A 24,400-nucleotide genomic window follows, 5' to 3' on the forward strand; every position below is an offset into this window, starting at 1 on the left:
TACCTCAAGGCTCTGGGGAGCTCTGGATCCCTCACAAAGATGAGCTCAGAACAGCTCAGTACAGCTGCTGTCTCGGGTACAACATTTTACTAGCTGGAGGGTGCAAGTGCACAAAATGCAGGTCCGTTGCCCTTGTGTCAGGGTATGCTCATCAAGGAGTTTCTTTCAGCCTCACTGGTTCACAGCGTATTTGCTGTAGTGCAAAAACGTGCTTTGGAAGTCAGATGTGCAAATTGTACAGAGAGCAATGAGAAATAAGGGGGAAGGTAAAGGACTGGTCAGGAAGTAGAATCCAGCTGAGATTTAAGGGATTATGATAGGGCAGAAACTAATATTGCTGACAGTATCGTTTGCTGTCTTGGTTTGGCTGTGTCAGTGTGGGTGGAAGGGCTTTGGAGAGATGCTGCAAGGTAAAACTTTTTCTGTTAAGTGTCTAATAGGCAAAGTGTCTAGAAAAAGCTAACAGTACAATCCCATAAACAACAAGCAAACACACCCGTAACTTTGCTCCTTCGTCATACTAAACTCTGAATGTACAAGAAACATTTCCCCCAAAAAAGTGTAGCCTAAACGTCTCCTGTTTACTTATCTCTAATCTCTACTGATTTTTCACAAATAATTTTATAGCAGGGTATGTGGTGTAAAGGTGATTAGAAACCCAAAACCTGTGTTTGGAATAGAAAGCTAAGCATGTTGCTGTGTTACTGCAAGCAAATTGTTTGTTCAATTAGTTGCCTTTTGTCAATCAATTGCAACCTGGTAGGTGGATGCAACTGTATTATATTGCTGGTGGTTATTCTAAGGTTGTTTTGCTTTACCTCATTCTTCCTTCTCTTTCTCTGCCTTGTAGCATGCACTTAATTCAGGTGGACTCTGTTCAGCGATGGATGGAAGATTTGAAGCTGATGACAGACTGTGAATGTATGTGTATTCTCCAGTCCAAGCCAATCAGCATTGAGAAAGATGAACAAAATGAACTTATCCTTTCCTCACAATATAGCACATGTGATAACTTACAGCTGCTGTTAAAAAGAGCTTGGATCATAAGCACAGAGTTGACCAGGATTGCTCAAAAGCTGGAGAAGAATAGATGGCAGAGAGTCCACAGCATGACAGTAAGAGTCAACTGCCATGTACGTTCAATGATAAATGAATACAATACGTTCACCAGGAATTCTTCAGAAGAAATGCACCAGGTAGGATGCCTTACCTGATGTAATGTTTGTCTTGTTTAATTTTTTTATTATAATAATTGAAACTTACTTTAAACAATCTGTAAGAAATCTTTACATACTGATACTCGTCCCTTGTTTAAGACTTTCTAATCCCTTTTCAGCTATGGAAACATTCTTGACTCATTTTGGATCCTATTTTATCATAGGCTGGATTCTGAATGTTAACAAAGCTGACAAATTATATTGAAAAAGGTTTTGGTTTTGAGGACTGCTGGACTAAAGTAGTTAGATGCCCCATCTGTGAGTTCCTTTGCATTTACAATGTAGAAAATACTACTTTTTCATTAACTTCAGTTTTATCTCTACTCATTTTATGCAGAAAAGTAGAAAAAGGGTGTCCATATGAAATATTATGTTTCTGGAGGGTTTTCACCTAATTATCATAAACAAGCATTATTTATTTTTAAAAAGCAATTGTGTGTATGGATATTGCTTTAAAACCACTTTCTCTCTCTCTGCAGTTTGAAAAACTTTTAATAGACAAGTGTTCCGAATTTACAGCATTCACAGAAAGGTAATTTAAATTTTCTAATTGAAATATTCATTTTGCTGTTTTATGATGTTATAGAATTTCTAATGAGAAGTACAAATCTACTAACACCCTCAAATGTTTGAACTAGGCTGCTGCAGCTCTGAAAGGTTTTCTAAATGTTAGCCTCTGGAGGGTGAAGGGAGTTGCTTTTATCTAAACTGCATCCTAATGAAAGACGGGATCTGCTGTTGCACAAAGAGCCTGGCATAGACACAAAGCTGCGTGTGAGTGGATTTTTCAGGGCTTTTAGGCATTAAGGGAGAAAGTCTGGCTCTAATGATATCAGGGACAAAGTTCCCTTCAAGTTCTGTGGAGCCAAGATTTCAGCTGGTGTGAGAACTTACGTTGTGAGACTGTCATACTACATGTTCCTGTATGCACATATCCATGTATTAGTAAATAAAACCCAAATAAATACACATTCCTTTAAATTGCAGTTGTAGGTTTACTCAGCTCCGTGTACTCCAGAATGCTGAGACTGAAAAATAAGAATCTCTTTATAATTCTTGTCATGCTATTTCCCCTGCCTAACATAAGTTATCCTGTTTCGTCCAGCACATTTCAATCAGTCTTTTTCGATTTACTTTAAACACTGTGCAAGTCATTCTGCTCGGGGGATCATCAGGGAAAAAGACACCATCTAATTATCAGGAAAGAACATTTCTTGAGCACTGTTGCTTTTTGCCAAACCCACACAGCTCAGACTTTACTTTTATATTCTACTATGAGACACATTGATTTAATGAGAGCTCTGATCTCATAGTGTCTGCCCCAACTCAGCCCTCTCCCTCCTCTGTTTGACAAAAAGTTGATATAGGTGGGTGAAAGACAGGTAAAGCTGAAAAGGGGACCTACTGTGTAGGTGGAGACGCTGACCAACCAAACTGTATCTTCTATTACAGTGGCCTGCCTGGGTGGAATATGTTTTGACAATTCAAATGAATGCATTTCTGTGAGGAAGTAATAGTTATTTCATCTGAATTGTATAAAGTTTTCCATCGTTATCTCATTTCTTCAGTTACAGCCAAATATCAGTGGTTACAGGGTAGTTATACTAACTTAGTAAAGCTGCTGTATGTGATCTCTCTGCATAGGAGGCCAAATTTTACTTTTGAGTATGCTGTTTAAATTTAAATGAACTTTACTCATCTGGGCACATGTTCATTTTGGGTCCTTATCCTGCTATCATTAAACTATGGCAAAGAAGGTAAAGAAATGAAAATTATCAAAAGCACTTCTTGGTCATGAAAGATGGATGGATATACACAGCTGCAGTTGAAATGCAGGCAGACTAGAGTGACTGGAACTACAAGCACAAGTGAAAAATAGCAGAGTTACACAGAATCACAGAATTGTATAGGTTGGAAAAGACCTTTAAGATCACCGAGTCCAACCGTAAACCTAACACTACCAAGTCCACCACTACACCATGTCCCTAAGCACCTCATCCAAATGTCTTTGAAATACCTCCAGGGATGGTGACTCAACCACTTCCCTGGGCAGCCTGTTCCAATGCTTGATAACCCTTTCAGTGAAGTAAAATTTCCTAATATCCAGTCTAAACCTCCCCTGGCGCAACTTGAGGCCATTTCTTCTCGTCCTATCACTCGTTACCTGGGAGAAGAGACCGACCCCCACCTCTCTACAACCTCCTTTCAGGCAGTTGTAGAGAGCAATAAGGTCTCCCCTCAGCCTCCTTTTCTCCAGGCAAAACAACCCCAGTTCCCTCAGCCGCTCCTCATCAGACTTGTGCTCTAGGCCCTTCACCAGCTTCATTGCTCTTCTTTGGACACACACTGGTATAAACACAGCATCTGCAGCAAAATTTGGCCTGCAGTCTGTGAAGCAAATTGTGATCCCAAACTTATTCATTAACGTGCACTGTTGCCCTTTGATGGTATACTTACTATGTGTAGATAAAGCTTTGGTTAAAGTTCGGTATGATGCTAATGGCACAAAGACAGTGTCCTCATGTGAAAAGTTGAATTCCCATTATATTGCCATTACTAACACAGAGCTCACCTGTGACAATCTGCTTGATAAAACAATAGTTGTCTGTTGCATATTTTTTCATTCATCCCTTTCCTTTCTCTTTCTTTTCAGGTGCATACAAACTGAAGATGAACAGATACTGAAGTCCATGAAATCTTGTATTAATGAAACACTCACTACCGTTGCTCAGTATTTTGGCCAGTTAATAGAGCTGGTTTTAACACATGAGGCACAGGTTAGTTTCTAGTTTGGAAAAAAAACCAGTCTTTCAAAATTGTTGAATCCTGAGGGAAGCATCCATTAAGAGGAGGATTATAATTACAGCTCTCAATTTTCAGCAAACTCATGATCAGTAATTCAAATATCTTGCAAAGAGATTTAGGTGTTTGTATTCTTAAATTCTCCAATACGCTCAAATCCCAAACACAATGATGTTGTGTCTCAGTATGTTACGTACTTTTCCTGAAAGGCCTCCTTCATTGCAAAGCATCTAACATCTGGACAATATCTTGCTAATAAGACCTTTGGACGCATTTTCTCTTCCTTTCATGCAGGCACCGCTTTTCTTTAGAAACCTTGAAAAAAAGTCTCCCCTGCTGTCAATGATTATCATAAAAAGTTAAACTTTTTAGAAGATGTACATATAGCAAGTATATTATTACAGCACACATTTTAACCAGTGCATGTCTTACACTCTAGGAAGTAGTGATAAAAAACAGTGTTGTCATAAAATACACTGCTTGCTTTCTTGAGATCTCATTAGTAATCCCTTTGCACCCTCTAATCCTCCTCAAATAAAAAACCCCAAATGTAATTAAGCTCAATTAATTTGTCCATATTTTAGAGGTGATGTTGAGCTGAAATTTTATGTTGTCCATACAGAAAAAGAGGAAATAAGAGGCTTAGTGAAGAGGAAATAGTTAAATAGTATTTACTACAGTGCTAAAACAAAATTAATGCATGGTATTGGTTAAATTCTAACATACCTTGATGCATTAAAACAAACAAACAAAAAGTTGTGGCTCTTTCAGAAACATCCCTCATAGTTTTTAGACATTGTTGCTAGGAAGTGAGAATCTCCAGACTACATTTGCAGAATTAAGTCAAACTAACAAGCTACTTGCTATATGCGCTTTGGTTAGGCTTTATGAGAACTAAATGAAATGCCACATATGAGTTGAAGTGTGTAAATGAATTTGCATATTGCAAATTCAGTGAGTAGGTTGTGGTTGTTTTGATGCTTATTCTGTTTAATCTGAAAAGCAGTTCTTCATTGCTAATAGTTCTGTCTTTGGGCACTTTGACACCTACTGACACACCTGAAATCCTAGTCGCTTTGTCTTTTAAGGGAGCAGAATTAATTACTCTGCACTACCTCATGTGTATTTGTGTGGCTGAAGACCTAGAGTAGAGGTCATGAATAAAGACATTTTTAAGAACAGTTTTCTGAGCCATTCAGTCAGGCTTGTGTGCCCACTTCTGCCATACAACAACATTGTCTGTGGGTAGTTTGCTGCTCTGGAGCAGAGTGTGTCCCTGTGAGAGGCCAGAACTCTCATCTTAAATTGTGTACTCAAGAGCTTTCTTTTCTAATCAGTGTATCAGGATTTTATTCAGGATAGGTTCATAGCAAAATGTGAACTGATAAGTTATGTCTTTTATGGAACATTTTTCTAAGGGGAGATGCTAAAGGTGGGAGAACACAGCCTCTTAAAGGGAAGATAATAGAATTTTGTATCAGTAACAGTGTAAAATGTGGGATATTTCTTTGCACTTCTTTCGAAGTTGGATTAAATATAAAAATGCTTACCTTCTTCCTCCTAGTAAATGTGATCAATTCTTCCTCTAATGATTGTATGTACTTTCAGAAAGAGTAAAAGTAAATAAACTTCATATTCTTCTGATGGCTGTGTTTCTCTCTGAAGCTGCAATGGCACAGATGCAAAAGCAAGATAACTATTTACAAAGATAAAAATATTTAACTTATTTCATACGTTGGAGAAATAAATTATATTTCTCTATGAGAATTCCCTGTATTGGTCAATGACGTTTTCTGTGTATACTGAGAATAGCGATGAACCCAGAGCCTTAGAAAGTAGTGTTAGAAAGGGTATAGCAATATTCCTTACAAATAAGGTGAAAAATCTTGTATCGCCTTGTGATACAGCTTCAGCACTAAGACAATTAGTTGCCTTCTGAAAATTTTAGTTCAATCCCAGGCCAAACCTAATAATAATTTACTAAATAGCTGAAGAGTTCTTTATTGAATGTTCTCACACACATACCTGTTCTTGTACTCTATTCATATTTATTTTTAAATATCACTATTCTTGGTTACATCTATTCAAATGCAATGATAAATATGTTAAAGTGTTATTAGTTTGACTGCTGCCCATGTTTTTTGTCCTTTCCTTTCTCTGGGTCAGAAATAAGATGATATGCATTAAATGAACTAGACTTTCTACTCCATGTTATCTTTAAATATAACACTAGTGTTTTTCAATGGAAGTAAATTATGTTTATTATCTTGTGTCACACAGAACCTGCTGAGACAAATAGAATTGTCGGATAGTGTGTACATCACTGAGTCAGCGATTAGTAGTTTATTCAGCCTTACCCAGGAAGGTGCTCATCTGTGCCGTATCATAGCTAAGGTAAGGGGATTTATGGATTAATCCAAAGTAAACTAGTAATACAGGTGAGTTATTTTACTTAACACAGTAGCGGTTGCAAGTTTTGAAAGGTACAGTATAATATGAAATTCTGTATTTCAGGAGACAAATAATCTAGGTTAAAGAACAATAAAATTTACTCTGAGAAACTTTTTTTTCTTCTGCTGCTGCTTTTTGCAAGCCTGCCTTACTTACAATTATCCTATTAGATTAAAAAAAAAAAAAAAGGCAGACCACAAACCCAAAAATCTTTAATTCAGTAAAGCTCTGTGCAAGCAACTGCAGTAGGATGGTAAGCTCCAACAGGCTTCTGGGCATTGATTCAACTACAGTTGTCTTTGTGCCACCTGATGTATTACCACTCCCTTCAGCACCTTGGGCATTATTTAGTGTCTCTCCTGACAGTACTTTTTAAGTACCAGCCACAGAAGTGGAGAGAAACTTTACAATTGGCCATGCATATGGCTGATAAGTATGCAGAGAAACAGCAAGACTCTTCAGCTGTGTGTACAGAGAAGGTTAGAGATATTATTAAAGAAGTAATTTTAAAAATACTTTGCATCCATTATTTTCCTTTTACAGAGGAACAACATTACAGTTACTTCTGGCAGTGTGTATTCTCATTCATTGAGTAGTTGATGCTAACTTTTGGTATAAATGAGTAATTCTGCCAAGATCAATGATACTGGCAATCCCTGCAGAGTTTGCACCTTTGAGGACACTTGAACAAGTGAGAAAGACAGGGCATTGTGTGAGGTCAAGGATTGGATAATCACATCCACAGTGTATATAGAAAGAAGAAAACCTCCTTTCCGAAGCTTCTGCTTGTGGAGTGGTGTGCCAATCCCTTGTCTTGCTGAGAGATGTGGTTAAATAGTGGCATTTAATTCATTTTACTTCTGGTCTGCCTTTAGATGGATGTTTGCACCATAAAAAGTACTGTTCTGTTCTGAAGGCTGCCAATGAGGTAGACTCAGAAATGTGCAGTGGATCCTGGTAACAGCCTGAGAGGTTTAATTTTTTCTAAATTGATATTTGAGCTCCACTCAGTGGTATCCAAAAACAATGTTAAAATGTTGAGTATTGAGGAAGTGCAGAACTAACAAATTGAGGAAAATTAGTCTTGTGCTTTTTATCACTGTGCGAATTCCTAACAGTTTAATTTAGCAGAAGTGAAGTCTGACCTTCCTTAAATCACTCAATTAATTTATTGCTAAAACCTGGATGTGTTACAGGTTTACCAGTGAGGAAATGCATCCCCTTATGCAAAGAACCCTAAGTGGTGTTTGGTTGCCAAATTACAACAGTGATTGCTTCACCTGTCCTGTGTGTCCGTTTTCTCTGTGCGCTGTGAAATACATTTGTCCCAACTCACCATCATCCTTCACCCCCTGTTTTGCCTCAGTTATCTGCATCAGTGAGCAAGGTAGCAGAGGAATTGTAACAGACCAGAATTTTGAATTCAGTCACTTGAGTAGTTAGCTATGACAGTGAAAGTGGAGGGTGATTTAAAAAAAAAATAAATCTGGAACTGCGCCCACTCATTAAGAGGGTGAGAATGGATTCAATTTTTGTTCAGATTTCAAAATCTCCCACAGATACAGAAGTTTCCTTGAGAGTTGTCATTATCTTTGTAAAAACTAGCCAGAGAAGTGGAATATTTGTTTACAGTGAAAGCAAAACTCAACAAATTTGTTCATGTAAACTTGAAGTCTTACTCCCCATGACAATGTGTGATCTTGTGGAACGCAAGTTGTTAGCTTTTGTTCCTGTCCCAAGCTATAAATTACATTGTTGTTAGCTGTTAGCTGTCCCATTGTTGTTAGCTTTTTTTCCTGTCCCAAGCTATAAATTACAACTCTAAAGCACAGCAAAGTCTTGGACATGCAACAAAGAACCCTGATAACATTGTAAAGCTACAATATGATAGGAACTGGTTTCTCACTTTACATTTTGGTAAGGGTTTCAGTCTTCTCTCTCCCTCCCTCTACTTCCCCCCCATATTTTTACCAAAATTTAAAAAGGCTTTGAAATGCTAATCCCCCATGCTGAAATGTCACCTATAATTTTATTCTACCTGGAGGCATTCTTCGACTTTTTTTTTTTTCTTTTAGCATGTAAATTTGTAATCTGCTGAGAAAGAGTCATGTTGCTGACTCACCCTGGCAGCCAGCTAATCGTTGTCACTAGCTGTCAGAAGTATAAAGACTAAGATCTCTAACACAAATGAATAGTAGCAAGGGCAAGACAAGAAATGAAGGAAGAAAGCCTAAATAATAATAATAATAATAATAATAATAATAATAATAATAATAATAATAATAATCATCATCATCATCATCATCATCATCATCATCATCATCATCATCATCATCATCCTTGAATTCTGGGCTAATAGAATAACTAACGTTGAGCTGTGATTTTCAAACCGTAATATGTAGTGTTCATCTACAAGTAACTACACTGGTGGCAGCATAATGGAAACTACACTGATTTAGATAATTTTAAAAGCAAAAAGAGAAAATGAGGAAAGGAAGAGACAAGTAGAGTATTTGTTGCAACTACCAGGAAAAATTTTTAGTCAGGTTTCTCTCTGCAGATCAGTTTCCTACCTTTGGAACCAAATGTTGCTAAAATACTCCTCTGTCAAGTCTTATGACACATACTTAAGCATCAAACAATGTGACTAACTTGCTTGTATCATTGTCTGGTGTTGCATTGCAGCGGTGTATTCACAAAAGTCTTTTTTATTACATTATGGATGTATGGATTTGATGGATGGACTGTTCGGTGGATGAGGAACTGGCTGGATGGTCGCATCCAGAGGGTAGTGCTCAACAGCTCAGTGTCTGGATGGAGATCAGTGATGAGTGGTGTCCCTCAGGGGTCCGTACTGGGAGAAGTACTGTTTAATATTATCATCAGTGACATAGACACTGGGATCGAGCGCACCCTCAGCAAGTTTGCAGATGACTCCAAGCTGAGTGGTGTGGCTGACACACCTAAGGGATGAGATGCCATTCAGAGGGACCTGGACAAGCTGGAGAAGTGGGCCCATGTGAACCTCATGAGGTTCAACAAGGCCAAGTGCAAGGTCCTGCCACCTGGGCTGGGGCAACCCCTAGTATCAAGACAGCCCGGGGGATGAAGGGCTTGAGAGCAGCCTTGCAGAGAAGGACTTGGGGGTACTGGTGGATGAAAAGCTGGACATGAGCTGGCAATGTGTGCTCGCAGCCCAGAAAGCCAACCATATGCTGGGCTGCATCAAAAGAAGCATGGCCAGCAGGTCAGGGGAGGTGATTCTGCCCCTCTACTCTGCTCTGGTGAAACCCCACCTGGAGTACTGCCTCCAGCTCTGGGGCCCCCAGCATAAGAAAGACATGGACCTGCTGGAGCGGGTCCAGAGGGAGGGCCACAAAAATGCTCAGAGGGATGGAACACCTCCCCTATGAGGACAGGCTGAGAGAGTTGGAGTTGTTGAGCCTGGAGGAGAGAAGGCTCCGGGGAGACCTTATTGCGGCCTTAAAGGGGGCTTAAATACTTAAAGGGGGCTTATAAGAAAGATGGGGGCAGACTTTTTAGTAGGGCCTGTAGCGATAGGACAGGGGGTAATGGTTTGAAACTGAAAGAGGGTAGATTCAGACTAGGTACAAAGAAGAAATGTTTTATGAGGAGGGTGGTGAAACACTGGAACAGGTTGCCCAGAGAGGCTGTAGAGGCCCCATGCCTGGAAACATTCAAGGTCAGGCTGGACGGGGCTCTGAGCAACCTGCTCTAGTTGAAGATGTCCCTGCTCACTGCAGGGTGGGTGGACTAGATGACCTTTAAAGGTCCCTCCCAACCCAAACTATTCTATGATTCTATGATTGTATGTGTTAGATTTTGATCCTGGGTTCTTTCACATTAAAAATTATAAATTAGTCTTGGTTGTTAAAACTCTGCCTTCATGTTCTGAGAGCATAGTGAGACACTAAAAACCAGAAATTATAAATTTTGAGTGAACTTGAGCACTTGTCAAAAATTAGCATTACTTGAAGTAGACTGGTTCTAAATCGAGTCGGCTTTGTAACAACCAGAAAAATCAGTAAAAATCAGTTCCAGAGTTACAACAAATAAATGCTGGGTCACGGTGATATAGAAAAAAAGTCTTTGTTAATAAAATCATTTCACTGATGATGATTAGAGTCTAATACCAACTGTATTGAACTGGGTGCTATAATAATAGTCTCCTAAAAGAGAGAGATGCAGAAATGGTAACGAAGATAGGCATACCTGCTTACCACACCGTTCTTTGGAGAATTCTTAACTATTTGAGTCCCACCTAGATGTGCAGCAGATCACTTGCTCTGAGAAGCTTCTAATACATCTTGGCCTTACCTTTTTTGTACATCAGTTCCTTTTCTAGCAAGTATTTACTATGAAGATTTCTTTGGAGATCATCTTTCAAACTAATTATAAATATTGTCCTCCGTCATGAGGAAAGGCTTGATGAGAATTTGCTGAACTTTGAGTCATTTCAGGCTGAAACTGCAAAATATTACACCTTAGAGTTGGATGCCTTTTCTCTCCCCTCTTTGTTCACTCAACTCACTATGCACAGTGGGGCTTTTTATACTCATGACCTCTTTCACATACTTTTTGTGATTGTATTTCAGGTGATTTTGTTATCTACTGCTAGCCCTTCTGAACAGCATCTCACGGATTTCTCCAGGAAATGGAGACATCCTATTAATCCAGTATAGAAGACAAGTAGGTCTTCAAGCAGTAAAGCAAATTCTCCTCTTTTTCAGATACTGCTTCACGGAGTATGTGAAGCCTGTCCCAAATGAAACCTGAATTACAGCAAGAGCAGCATTTCATGTGTTATTTTGCTATTTCCAGTTTCTGACCAAAAGTCTGTAAAGGATAAATAAAAGCATGCTTAGACATATCAGGAACTTTTGGAAAGGTGCAAGTTAATCTCCAAAGCAAGCAAAGCTCCGTGCTGTTATGTTTCTTTGTCTGAATGGTACTGTTTACCCATTTGACCAATTTATGTATATCCCTGTCAGATGGAATAGTTTTGTCATCATTGCAAAAGATACAGTGGACAAATCTTGAAAAAAGTGAATAAATTCTGGGGAATGCTGAGATCCCAGTGAGGGGAATGTTTTTGACAAGCCATAGAATCAGGCTCAGTATTTCCTACCTATTCCATATTTCAGTTACAGCTCTCTAGGTTCATTACTTGTGATCAATATTTTACAGCTTGGTAATGGCACGCAGGGAGCAAAATAAACAGTTTAGATCTCCTCCTGACAAATGCAGTGATAAATCACTTCCTGTCCATCAGAGGCAAAAGCAGGGCACCTGCATTTGTCATGCAGAAAGCTTGAAGCAAAATGTGCCAACATCACTTGAGCTTTACTAGTGTTGTCCACAAACTTCTGCTTCTTATGACTAAAGCAGAGAAGCAGATTATCTCTGATTCCACTAAACTGTGGGGACTTTTAAACTGATAAGAAAATAAACAAAATAAAATCTCAGTTACCTTAGGTTTGGGGACAACACTGTAATAGCTTTTTTCTGTATTTTTCATAGATCATTTAATTACTGCTTGGGTGAAATCTCAATATCCTTTTGTGGAAGGAAAAATATGACTGAAACAGTTTTTGTGAGTGTACTGCCTTTTTTTTATTTTAAAGGCTCAGAAATGTCTTTCTGCAGTAGGCTATATATAGCAGTACTAGATATAAAATAACTCATACAGATACATGTGCACTTCTTACAATTCCAGAAATAAATTTTACTTTCAGCAAACCTCAGTAAGCCTACCATTTTCACTGATCTCACAGAAATTACATATACATGTGCAAAGACATAACATAAAACTTCTATCTGGAAAATATATTGAGGTGTTTAATTTGGTCTAATTCTAATTTTCTTATAAATTGGTATATATTTTTGTTAGACTGAACAGATGGCTTTGCTTGCTCTATTATTCTCTACTCTATTCCAGCAGAACTAGTACAAAAATGCAGAATTCTGAAAATGAGTGAAGTCTGAAGTCTGGAGATTTTATGTCAGTACAACCTGTTGAGCTTTCAAAAAACACAAATGGTTGAGGAGAAAAAGATTATTTCTGTGAATCTGAAAAATATTTTTATATAGAGGCTACAGAAACAGGCTTAAAAAGAAGGGTGTATATTACACTTGGTCCATGATTCCAATTATTTTTAATTTACTAGTGTAATCTGAATACTTTAGTCTGAGATCTTTCATCTGTCATTAATATTTTAAATGGTTTCCACTTCATTATATGTCTGCTCTTACATAATATAAGGCATCTGTAGTCTACCTGATGGCATAATGTTTTGCAATGTAGGACAATCCAAAAAAACCCACCGCATGAAGTGCATATATTGTCTGTATTTATTTATATCCTTCCATTTATTATGTGAACTTTGCTAACACTTATAAGTTTACAAGCTGTGTTGGAAATTAAGGATAGCTACTGCAAGGATGTATATGTATTCAAATCTTTATAATTATTGCCATGTTTAAAGAAAAAAGTGTAGGAATGCAAATTTTAGGTATTAGAGGATGAAGATATGGATTGTAACTGTATAGAACTTGACACTTATTTCCACATTATTTTCAGAAGCTCTTCAACCATATGACCTTCTCTTTCATATTTTAGCATTAAGTAAATATTGTATGGAGCTCAGAAATGTAGAGGAATGGGAAATATATGCTAACAAAAATCTGTTTTAAGCTAATAGCATATGGTTGGACTGACACTTAAATGTCACTCCAATCGCCACCTATTGATAATTCTTTGTAATTTTCGCATGAATGTCAAATTTAATTTAAATTGTGCTTGTAATTGGTAAAAGTCAATCGCTTAAGCACACCTCCCACTGAGGCTATATGACTTTTTCATCACTTAGTGTATAAGCATTAATCAACTTGAGTTCTCTGTGTGAGCTTAACATCTTTGTTGGTGTTGTGATGATAGCTAATTTGCATAAATTACTAAAGGAATCTACCCCCCATCCCAATCTCAGTTAAATACTAGGGAAACATTTAGTGCTGCTTTTCTGATTTTTGCTTTTCCCCTGCAGGAAGGAGGTGTAGTTGCTCTCTTTAAGATCTGTCGCCAGGATTGTTTCAGGTGCCTTTATCCGCAGACACTGAGAACATTGGCATCCATTTGCTGTGTAGAGGAAGGGATGCACCAGCTGGAAAAGGTAAGTACTTCAGCCTTCTTTACAGACTGCATCATAAAACAGAGAAGTCCTGTCTTTAATCTCTTCTAGGAATTGGTAACTTGGTGGTGTTTGATACTATGCTCCATACTATGCTCACTTTTTCTGTGCTGAACACATCTTCAGTCTTTACAAAATTAGTCCCATCAATAACATTATTCTATTGAGTTGCTTGCACAAATAAGCTTTCTAAGTGGGGATAATTTTCATAAAACAGGTAAATACATTAATGACGATGTCAAAAAGCTAGGGAAATTATAATTTCTGGACTCTCTGAAGTGTTTGTTTAGAAACTCCAATGTTTCAAATAACCCTTAAAAGACAGAAAGCTTTATACCTCTTTAAATCCTTTCCTGATGCTCAGGTAGGGCACCTGCTTGTGCTACTGCAGTAACTTGTGAGAGTTGTAATTGCACAGAAAGAACTGGGACACATATAGCAGCTAGCCAATAGAAAAATGTGTCTGCTAATCAGCAACAAGTCTCATAAAAGCCAATTTTAACTGGGATGGCAAACATCAAAACATTAGCCAGGTAAAATTGTATCAACTGCTTAGGCTCCATTCCTTTCTCACTCTCACTACATAGTGCTGTGTTTTGGAAAATTAACACTTCTGGTCACTAAATCATGATCTCATCCTTTGTATTTCATAAAACAGTCATCTTCCACAGCTGAATAATGGCCTCTTCAAGTTAATGATAAATGATTTCACTGCCACTTTACATTGACATATCTTGTAATTTACTGCCCAGAATTCAAGCAAACCGTGACAGAACATCTGCAGCAAAAAGCAAGTCTCTGAGCTTACAGTAAATGAAGATGACTTAAATTTTTTTTGACATAATGCTTGTTCCGAGTGACATCAGAATCAGTCTAAAAGGATCTTTCATTATGTCCACTATAATAGTGGAATTAATAGAGTTAGAAGTGGAAAAGATTGATTCAACTCACCTGGTCCAATTCCTGGCAGTGTCAACATGCATTTAATGTGGCCCATATCAAAATCAAAGCTGACGAAACAGAAGTCCTAGAAAAAGTGGTAACTCTGAGGCTCATATGTCTTTGATCTACTTTAATGTTGGTCACAAGTAAAATTGCTCAGGATAAACTTTGTCACAATCAGGATTGGAATAGAGTTTAAAGGATTTTAACTGAAATCCCCACAACTGCTTTCAGTAGTTCATTTTTCACCTGGGCCTTCAATTCTTAGATCACATCTTGGCAAAACCTAAGTCTGCAACATGAGGGACTAGACATTAATCCTACTCACCTGACTGAACAGACAGGTTTATGACAGGAGTATTTAGTTATCACTTTGCCGACTTCTTTGCCTAAAATTGTGTTGCTGAGGATCTGTAACTTATGTGAGTCCAGTACATGCCTGGGTTTCTGGTGGGAGAGGATGGGATATTTCATATCTCAAAAGAAACAGAAATTTTCTCTGCAAGGAGGTTGGTGTCCCTCCAATTGCTAATGGAAGTTAAACAACACAGGCCAGTACAGTGCTATGTCATCTGTAAATAATCTATCAGCTGGTGACAGCCCAGGTTTGCCAGTTTATAGAGCTAAGGAAGGACAGTAAACAAGAAAGTTTCACTACTCTTTGTACTCTCTCTTCACCCTTCTCGTACACCTGTTTAGAAGCAACAATATATTCTGACCATAGGGAAACAATGGAAAGTGAATGATCGGATGACCAGTATTTTGATGTGAACAGCACTCCAGTTTTTTATATTGTCTTCTTTAAATAAGAATGATTTTTTTCTTTCAAAATTTGAAGTACTCTTGCAAAGAACAAAAAAGAGGGTTAACAATATTAGCATTCCCATCATTATAGAAATTACCATAGAACTTCTTATCTGGCAGAAAGAGTGGCTTCTATTATCCAACTAAGTACCTGGGTGGTGGTGAAGCATTTAATTTGCTCTAATGTGAATATTGTTATGCCACCTAGTGCATTAAAACATCAGTGCAATTTGAACTTGATTTTTAATGACAGAAACTTCATTCAAGCAAATAAAGCTTGACCTCCAAACAATTCAGATTAAGTAATTCAAGATTAAAAAAAAAAAAATAAATAAAAACCCACACAAACCCACAAAATCCAAACAAACCCCACCCCCCTCTATTTTTCAATTAGATTTCACAACTATTAAAGTGTTTAAAAGACCACTTAAAAGAAAGCAGCAAGAGCTACCATTTCTAATGGAACTTTTGTTGGGGTGGTATAGCTTCTGCAGTAACTGCAGTGCTTAATTACTAAAGACATTAGGAATATTGCTTATTTATCCAATGCTCTTTGATCTTGCCAATTCAGTAGCAACACAAGAAGGTAACAAGAACATCTGTGTTAATGTAGATGGTTATTTAGAAAGCAAGCAAGGAAGTCAGTAGTTCACAGGAGGCAATCCAAGTATAGAGTATTTTAACATTTTTCGTGGGTTTTAAGATACCTGAATATTAGGCTTTCTTTATAATTAGTGCAGATGTAATGCGAATGATGTTATACCAGGTTTAAACCATTTGTCTTGGGTGAGTTTTTGGATTGCAATGTGGAAATATTTCATTTACTAATGAAGGAAAGTAACAATTGAGCGCTCATTTCTAAATATGTAGAAAATTGCGTATTTTACGCAAAAATATTTCCTCATTTTTTAAAAAAAATAATTCTTGTTCTTCTCAGTCACACATCTTTAAATATATATCTGCACTACTCTCTTACCAGCACACTTGAAAAAGCCATTATCACTTTCATCATCTTGATAAACAAGCTGATCTTTGCTATAATTACAATGACCACATAGTTGTTGCAATGACTAGCTTTTATTTTTTTAGGTGAATCTAGTGGGCTGTATGTATAATAATGCAAAATCAGGTGGTTAAAATGACAGTTTTAAAAGAGTTATTATTTCACTTGCAAGTACTTTACTGACTTTTGAAAAGGTACTGTTACTTTGTGGAACATTGAACTACAGAGCTCCAGGAACTCAACAGTAATAAATTAGTCAGGTAATTAAAGTAGAAAGATAGTGAAGAAATAGTCTAATTTTGTGACTGAGGACTGTGTGTAAATAAATGTTGTTCAATGTAACCTGTGCTCCACAAGTGGTAATTTTGGTGCTTCAAGCTGCCTATGGATGTCCGGTTGTTTGGTACACTTTAACTTCATAATCCACTGTGACACTAGCAGGTTTGACATCATTCTTTGGACTCAGCTGCCTGACCAGTCCCACTTCAGAGAGGAGTGGAGAGACCCTGGAAAAGCAATCAGAATTTTCCTCCTTTGCATTATTCCTGTAGCTGCCTGTCCCTGTACCCAAGAGAGCTTTGTCATCTGTGTCTTGTGGCACTTGAGCATGCAAAGTTTTTAGGAGAATGCTCACTGCATCAGAAAAGATGGTTATTCTTGGCCTAGGCATTCCAGAGTTTATGCAGAGACAATATATAATACAGGTAATAAATAATACAGAAAATAGCTAAAATTACTAAAACCAGAAGAACTGAAAGGAGTTTGGGGGAGGTGAGCATGACTGGAAACTGAAGAACAGTGTTGCTGCTGCACATGCAGACCTGTTTTCGTATCCAGCCCTGAGGTTTAGGACAGAAATACAATGCTGCAGTGGGAGATTGGTTCCCAGCATAGACATTTGTTGAGCGTTCTGTGAGCATTCTAGAGGGAAGAATATCTGAACCTTCATGAGTGTGCTTTGAAAACTTAATTCACCTCAAGGGTTCCTATATATAAAGGACTGTTAAAGGCAGAGAGTTGGGATAGATTAACGTGTGCATTTCATGAAACTTAAGGTAAAAAAAATTTAAAAATTGTGATCTTGATTGTCTGATAATGTACATCCTGCAAATTACATTAGGAATAACTGTACTTCAAATACCATTTTCTTTGTCAAGACACATATAAAATCTAACAGATACATCTTCAACATGGAGCAACCTTGCCTGGAAAAAGGGTTTTGTATTTGAATACAATCGTACATCTTTAGCAGTGTTGTTTGCCTAAAGCAGTTCTTCACCCCTTTCACCTCCTGAAGCTGCATTAGGTCCTTGTTTTGCAGACCTCTCTGAACAAAGTGTCTGCTATACCTATGCTGACATGCAGCCTCATTGAAGTCTAAAGACTGTGGCAGTTTCTCTGCTTCAGGTCTATCCATACAATGCTTCTTGTTGACTGGTGCTCGATGGCATGGCTTTCCAATTTTTGCCCTACACTGAAGCTCAGTTGTGTGATTTTCACTGAGGCAAACTTCCTGCTGCAATAAAAGAACTGCAGTTAGTTCAGAAATAAATAGCAGATAGTGCAATGTACTGCAATTTTTACTGTGCTTGTGAAACATTATTACATTAAAAATCTGCAACTCAGCTGCGACCTAGATCAAGGCTCAACTGCCACAAAAACATAATGATTTATACAAATGGTCATTCAAGCAGCTGCCTAAATATTAACACTGTGCAGTGTATGTTTACTTACACTATTTAAACTACTCCAGAAAGCAAGACACCTGGAATCAACTCATTAAGAGAAGATATTCCAGAGATACTGGTGACAACAGTTGTTACTTTCATTAATTAAAACCTTCTTTTTAACAAATGACACAGCTTTTATCACTGTGGTTTAAGCAAAATTGCCTAGGTATCGATTATAAATTGCTTTGGATCCTTCATTTAAAGCACATTACATAAGATAAGTATACCTCCAGAAAAAGAATCTGAAGAAGGGGGAAGCAAGTACAAAGTGTACAATTTTTGTGGTTGGGAAACTGCATGAATTTCACGAAGACTTCTTAAACATGAGTGACCTAAAATCTATTGTTCACTGTGAAACCAGTCTCATTTTTAAGAACAACCATGATCTTATATGCAATAATAATTTCTGCATGATGGAGATGTAGTCTGTCAATGATATACATGAAAAACAAGCTTTTGGTGGGAATTAAGTAAAACTTTTATTACAGAACCTGCAACTACAATTTATTCATAGCTTTTGGGTGAATGTGAGCTGATTATTTCATTCAGCTCTAACCACTTTGAACTTTCAATGTCAAACATTAACCTCAGTCAAAACCAGGGAGTAACTGTTTCAGATGAAGTATATGTGTTGCCTTAAATCTAGGGTGAGACAGAAGTGAGAATTATGGAGCGGGCTTTGATTATGAGGGCTTGGATGACCTGGTATGAGGGTACAGTCACCAATTCTAAAATTTGAACATGAAAGTTAGCTGGTGGCCTTTGGATTTCATTGTCACAGCATGTGAATGCTCCACAATCATGAATGTTTTTATTTTCATAGTACCTGGTATATGATGGAAATAGCTTCATACCATACAAGAGAATGCAAATTTGCCTGATCTGAGTGAACTATTTGAATATTCCAAATGTAATTGCAATATTCATTACATTTAAATATTCCGATTACACTACAATTACATTTGAATATTCCAAATGTAAAATACCAGGGGAAGCAAAACATTAGTAATGGTCTAGAAAAGGTGTGTGAGATTGCCAGTGATTAGGAAGGAGAGACCCATAGGTTGCTACATTTAAAAGCATGTCTGCAGGTTGTTCATTTCTTTTAAGAAGTGCAAGAGTAGTGTGCAGCTTTCTGAGGAGCAGTGAAATGTTGGTTTTTATTATGGCAAGTAGCAGCTTACTCACAGGACTTCCAGCAATGAGAAAATCTCAGGAAGTGCAGAGGTCTTCCTCAGCCTGTTAGCCTCTCGCACTCCTCAGAGAAGCGCTTTGTGTTAAAATTTCTTTTTATCTGGTTAATATATGAAAAATTCTTATGGCCTATTTCAGTGGTTTTGCATCCAGTTAGTTTCAGAACAAGGGATTAGATGGGCCTATAAGATGATCAAAATCACATAGCTATTTTATTCTAAAATCAGTCGAATTCAAGAGCTTAAAAGATTAATCATTTATTATTTTAAGAAAAATATTTTAAAAAACCCCATAGTTCTCAAAATTTAGTTTTAATCCATGGAAAGTCAAATTTCATGTTATTCTGTCTCCTGAGTGAGACAGGGCAAGGCTGGGTATTAACAGCAAACCAAATGACTTTTAGAAGTCATTAGAAGGGGATAAGTTATTGAGGGGCCCTTCTCTTGTCTTTCCCACAAAAACAGGTAACACATAAAGTTGTAATCCTTTCCGAGTTTTTCATGGTCTTGTTGAAAAACACACTCTCAACACTGTTTTCTGAAGAGGAATATCATTCTTGTTTTTTCCCCCAAAATAGTCCTTGTGAAGCTTCATGGACGGGAAGAAACTGGAAACTTTCTACATGCTTAAAACCACAGAACACTGGCTTGTGGGCTAAGAGCATGTGAGATGATTTAGATGAAAGAGTTCAAGTGATGCATTCTTTTTACAACCCTTTGGCTGAAGAGTCAACTGTTCTTCTGGTTTGCATAATGCACTTTTCTCCACCTGGGAACATTGTTTTGGCTCATCTTCCATGGCCGTTTGTAGTCAGGCTTTGAAATCACACTTGTGAAGTTACGAACAGTAAGCAGGAATGGATAAAGAGATTCCTGTTATTCTGAATTTTGAGAGAGGAGGATAACCTTTTAAAGACTAATTCAGGCAACTTTTGACATGCAGTGGAGAGCACACTGAAACTTGGTGTCATTGATAGCTGGAGCTGGGAACTGTGTCTCGCTGTTGTCACTGGGTAATTGTGTAGGTCAGAGGAGAATGAAAAGCTACAATGAGACAGAAATATAAGTTAACCTTAAGGAATAGTGTGGGGAACAACATTTTCAAAGCTGCTTTTCACCTAGCCTTTTTGATAACCAGGCAAATCTATTTCAGTAGCTGAGTTTGTGGTACAATTAGATAATGTAACGTTCTAGGCTTGCAGCTCTTTAATTTACTGGACACTTCTTCTCAGTAAGGCTGTTTAATTAATTGGCAGTGAAAAATGTGCTGGGTTTGGCAAATTACATTTCTGTCAAAGCCCTTGCAAGATTCATTAAATCATATTCGAGAGTGCAGGAACTGCCCTTCCTCAACTGCTGGCTTCGTATCTATTAGGTGGTGTTTCAATTTTTACCTCCTGATTACACAGCTATGTATACATAATTAGTAAATGAAGCTTCTTTCAGCACAATCCCAGGCAAGTGTAGCAAGAATTCTTAGGTCGTTGCAGGATCTGACCATCTTCAGATGCGACAGGCTGCAGTTCTAGGGCAAAATGCTTTGGAAGTCATGGAAGGGACATGTTTCTGAATACTGAAAACCAATGTGAAAACATGTTTAAAAAACCAAACCACCCCCACGCCCCCTCCCCCCCAAAGAAACCCCAAACCCCATACCAACTGGCAGCTAATCTCTGCAGTATCATTTGGTCTGTTGAAAACCTTCTGCCAGTTATACAGCAGATTAAAATTTGTTTGCTTTATGGTAGTACCCACTTTATCATGCAAAGAAAAAGCAAGGGTTTTTTTTGATGGACTTATTATTCAAGAGACATGGAATTGAATAAAGATAGACATTTTAGTGCAGGATTATGGGGCATTGCCAGATCTCTGTAGGAAAAAGTATACACAAAATGCTTTGGCTGAGGTCACTGCCATTATTCCAATTCTGTTAAAATGACTAATTAAATTATAGTGGTTGTGTTCTTGTAGCCCTGATGGTCTAAGAAGATACGTATCAGTTGCTCTAATAAAAGATATTACCTCTCCTTACGAACCTTGCTTCACTTTAATCATATTATAGATTTTAGAAGAGGGAGAAAGGAGCCAGCAAGCATAGCACTAAAGATAAACATTTTGATAATACTGGTAAAGTAGGACAATGTGAGACTTGGCTAAGGAGTTGGAGAATAGCTGCCGTTTGGATGACACAGATTCTGTTGTTTATCAGTAGATCCTCATTTAGATATCAGGCCTGGCCTAGACTCTGCAAACATATACACATGCACTTAGCCTTAAGCATGTGAGTAATTTCATTTAAAAACAAGAGAACCACTACCTGTTAAAAATGTCAACAGAGATGCACATCTGTTGGTCTGTTCATGATTGAGGTTTCAGACTGCAATAAATTTCACAGAGTAAATATTCATTTGGTGATCACTGAACAAATAGTGCTGTGGAACAAAGCAAAACTTTCAGAGTCGGATCAAATAGGTACAAGACCTTTTTGACAAACCTTGTCTGTCTTTTCACTAAGAGGCACAGCAGGCAGTCTATGAATTAATACATAACTCTATCTATAAATTGGTAACAAAAGTGTGAGTTGTCTTCTAACCCAACAATGAACAGTTTAAGTCTTTTGCCTTTAGTGTGAATCCTTCCATGTCACCCACAGATTTAGGCTTTGCTTCCCTTTGTCCTGTGCTTAAAGTGGCATATTGCTTAAGCATGGATCTGTGATAACATATCCACATGCAAAAATTTCATAATGGTCAAAGCAGCCCTGTTTTATTCAGGTTTTGTCATGTTTCAGTAAGACCTGATCAGGAGAAGGCATTGCAGTAGCATTCATGTATTATCAATGATGTGCTGAGAGTAGAGCTTGCTGCTGCTCTGTTGTATTTTTTTCATGGCTCCAGAGCAGTGTTCACGCAGAGTGAGAGCTGATAGAATTAGGCGTACTTTGGCATTTGGTTCCTCTATATGATGCAGTCACTGCAGGAGGAACAACCTCTCCCCATCTATGCCGCAGCTCTGTCTTTTTATACACCTCTATTTTTTTAGCTAAGGTGCAGAAGAGAGTGTCTTCAGATTTTTTTCTTCTTGTTTTAAAAGGATAAGTTTCATTGAAATAGATTTTGAAAACTGAAAAGGAAAGTCCTCAGACTATGCCAGGTTACTGAGGTGTTCACTTCAATGTGCAAGATGAAATTGGAGCAGTGCCTGTAGATTGCCATTCCCTCCAACTTCATTTTGAAAATTTGAGCTGGTGCCAGGTTACCACTCTATGCTTGTTTGGCTCCCATATAATTTACACATGGTTTTTGCAGTCAGTTATGTTGGTATTTTATGCTATCTATTGATTTTAGATTTCACTAAGTATTTTATTTAAAGCACTCCAAATAGCTCTAGATTTATGTTTCAAAAGTCAGGATGTTAAGAGAATTTTATAAATGAAAAATAATTTGGAAATCACCAGATGATGATTTTTCTGTAATGATTTAAAATATTGCTTAAAGCGATGACAGTGATCAGGGCAGCAAATGATCCACGAATGACGTCTGAAGGAACAGAAGCCAACACATCAAATGACAGGTGGGTTTTCCTTACCTAATAATAATAATAATAATCTATCAAGCAAATTTAATTTTAAGATGAAAGAAGAAGCTTACTCAGCTCCTAAACTGAAAGCAGAGATTAATGAGAATCAATTGAAGCATTTAAAAAGAGTGCAGGGAGAGAGCTATTTTGGACCTCAAATACTCCTCCTGTCCCTGATAGAGGCAGAAAAGAAACTGGAAAGACATGGCCTTACAGAAAGACCTGTCAGATGAGTAGCTTTCATAATTCTTCTTCTCACTCAGCAGGAAACTGTTGCATTGCATATCTGCATTTGTATCCATATGTAAACACACATACTGAATGTGCTTACATGTATACGTTAAATAGCTTAGCTGCAGCCACAATCAAGTGTGAGGAGAGATAGGGGTGAAAATACTTATTAAATGAGACAGACACATTAGATAGCTCCCCCCTCACAAAATCTCTGCTGAAATTAGATACGCTAGTCTAACTGACCCATCCTGCTGCGGACTTCATGACTCAGTATTGTTGATGATTTTTGTGACTCATTAGAAAAGTCCAAAGAGTTTACTGCTCAGAGCCTCCATTTCTTGTTTGGCTGACCTTTGAGCTTGCCTAAAACCCCACTGATTTCAGAGACCTCTGCAGGAAGAAAGTGTACCTACATAGATTTGGCTACACAACAGGGATTTAAACACCTTTGGAGCCTGAGAATTCAGTCTAGCATTATTTTCCCTTCTAAGGCTTCTGCCACATTTATTTTCATGCCTGAATTAACTATGATTCTTGGAGTCTTCTAGTGCTCTCTGTGGTTTCTTGTACATCTATTCTTGCTTGCATAACATTGACTTTCAAAATTTTTACACACATTTAATTTTGAAGGACTGAACTCTCACAGATGCACATTGCTAAAAAGCAAAAGAAAATCCTTTCTTCATTAATCTAAATGCAGTTATGGAATTCCTCACTAGTATAAAACTACACCTACAGAAGTACTGAATGACCAAACCCCTCAAAAATAAAAAATAATTTCTCCTGGTTCCAGGTGATTTCTATTTCTTTTCTTTGGGGCATGCCAGTTGGAAACAGATAGCTCTGTATGTTCCATCTGCTGGAGTTTTTAACTCATCCATAAATGATCTGATCTCAGTCATACCTGAGGATAACATGATGGAGGCTGCTAGACAAAGTGACTGGCTTACTTTGATCTGGTAATGAATATCTATTGGGGTGAGAATCAGGACTTGAGAGCACTGCAGCAAATTGTTTTTCCTCACAAGAGCATCTGTATTCTGAGCTAGCTTCTCAGCTTGACCACTTCCTTGGGCTTGTTTTTTCAGTAGGAGTTCAAACTAGCAAAATACATAAACCTCAGCTTACGCTTGGCTTATACCTTGGCTCTTTTCCAAAACCACTTTTGTAATTCTTGTACTCCCATGAGTGTTACTACCCTTCCTTGGGTTCAACATGGGGTTAACAAGCCTCTTGC

At 37.7% G+C, this 24,400-nt stretch overlaps 1 protein-coding gene across 1 annotated transcript in view; it reads left to right on the plus strand.

Moving 5' to 3' along the window:
* The window catches only part of INSC (INSC spindle orientation adaptor protein), a 106,014-nt gene that overhangs the window by 34,857 nt on the left and 46,757 nt on the right, over positions 1-24,400 (plus strand). The window contains exons 2-6 of the mRNA XM_072865136.1: positions 851-1,196; positions 1,697-1,749; positions 3,871-3,994; positions 6,300-6,413; positions 13,535-13,660. Coding sequence (XP_072721237.1) covers positions 851-1,196; positions 1,697-1,749; positions 3,871-3,994; positions 6,300-6,413; positions 13,535-13,660 — 763 coding nt within the window. The remainder of the gene's footprint in view (positions 1-850; positions 1,197-1,696; positions 1,750-3,870; positions 3,995-6,299; positions 6,414-13,534; positions 13,661-24,400) is intronic.

The sequence above is a fragment of the Ciconia boyciana genome, chromosome 6, assembly GCF_034638445.1.
Source record: "Ciconia boyciana chromosome 6, ASM3463844v1, whole genome shotgun sequence".
NCBI lineage: Eukaryota > Metazoa > Chordata > Aves > Ciconiiformes > Ciconiidae > Ciconia > Ciconia boyciana.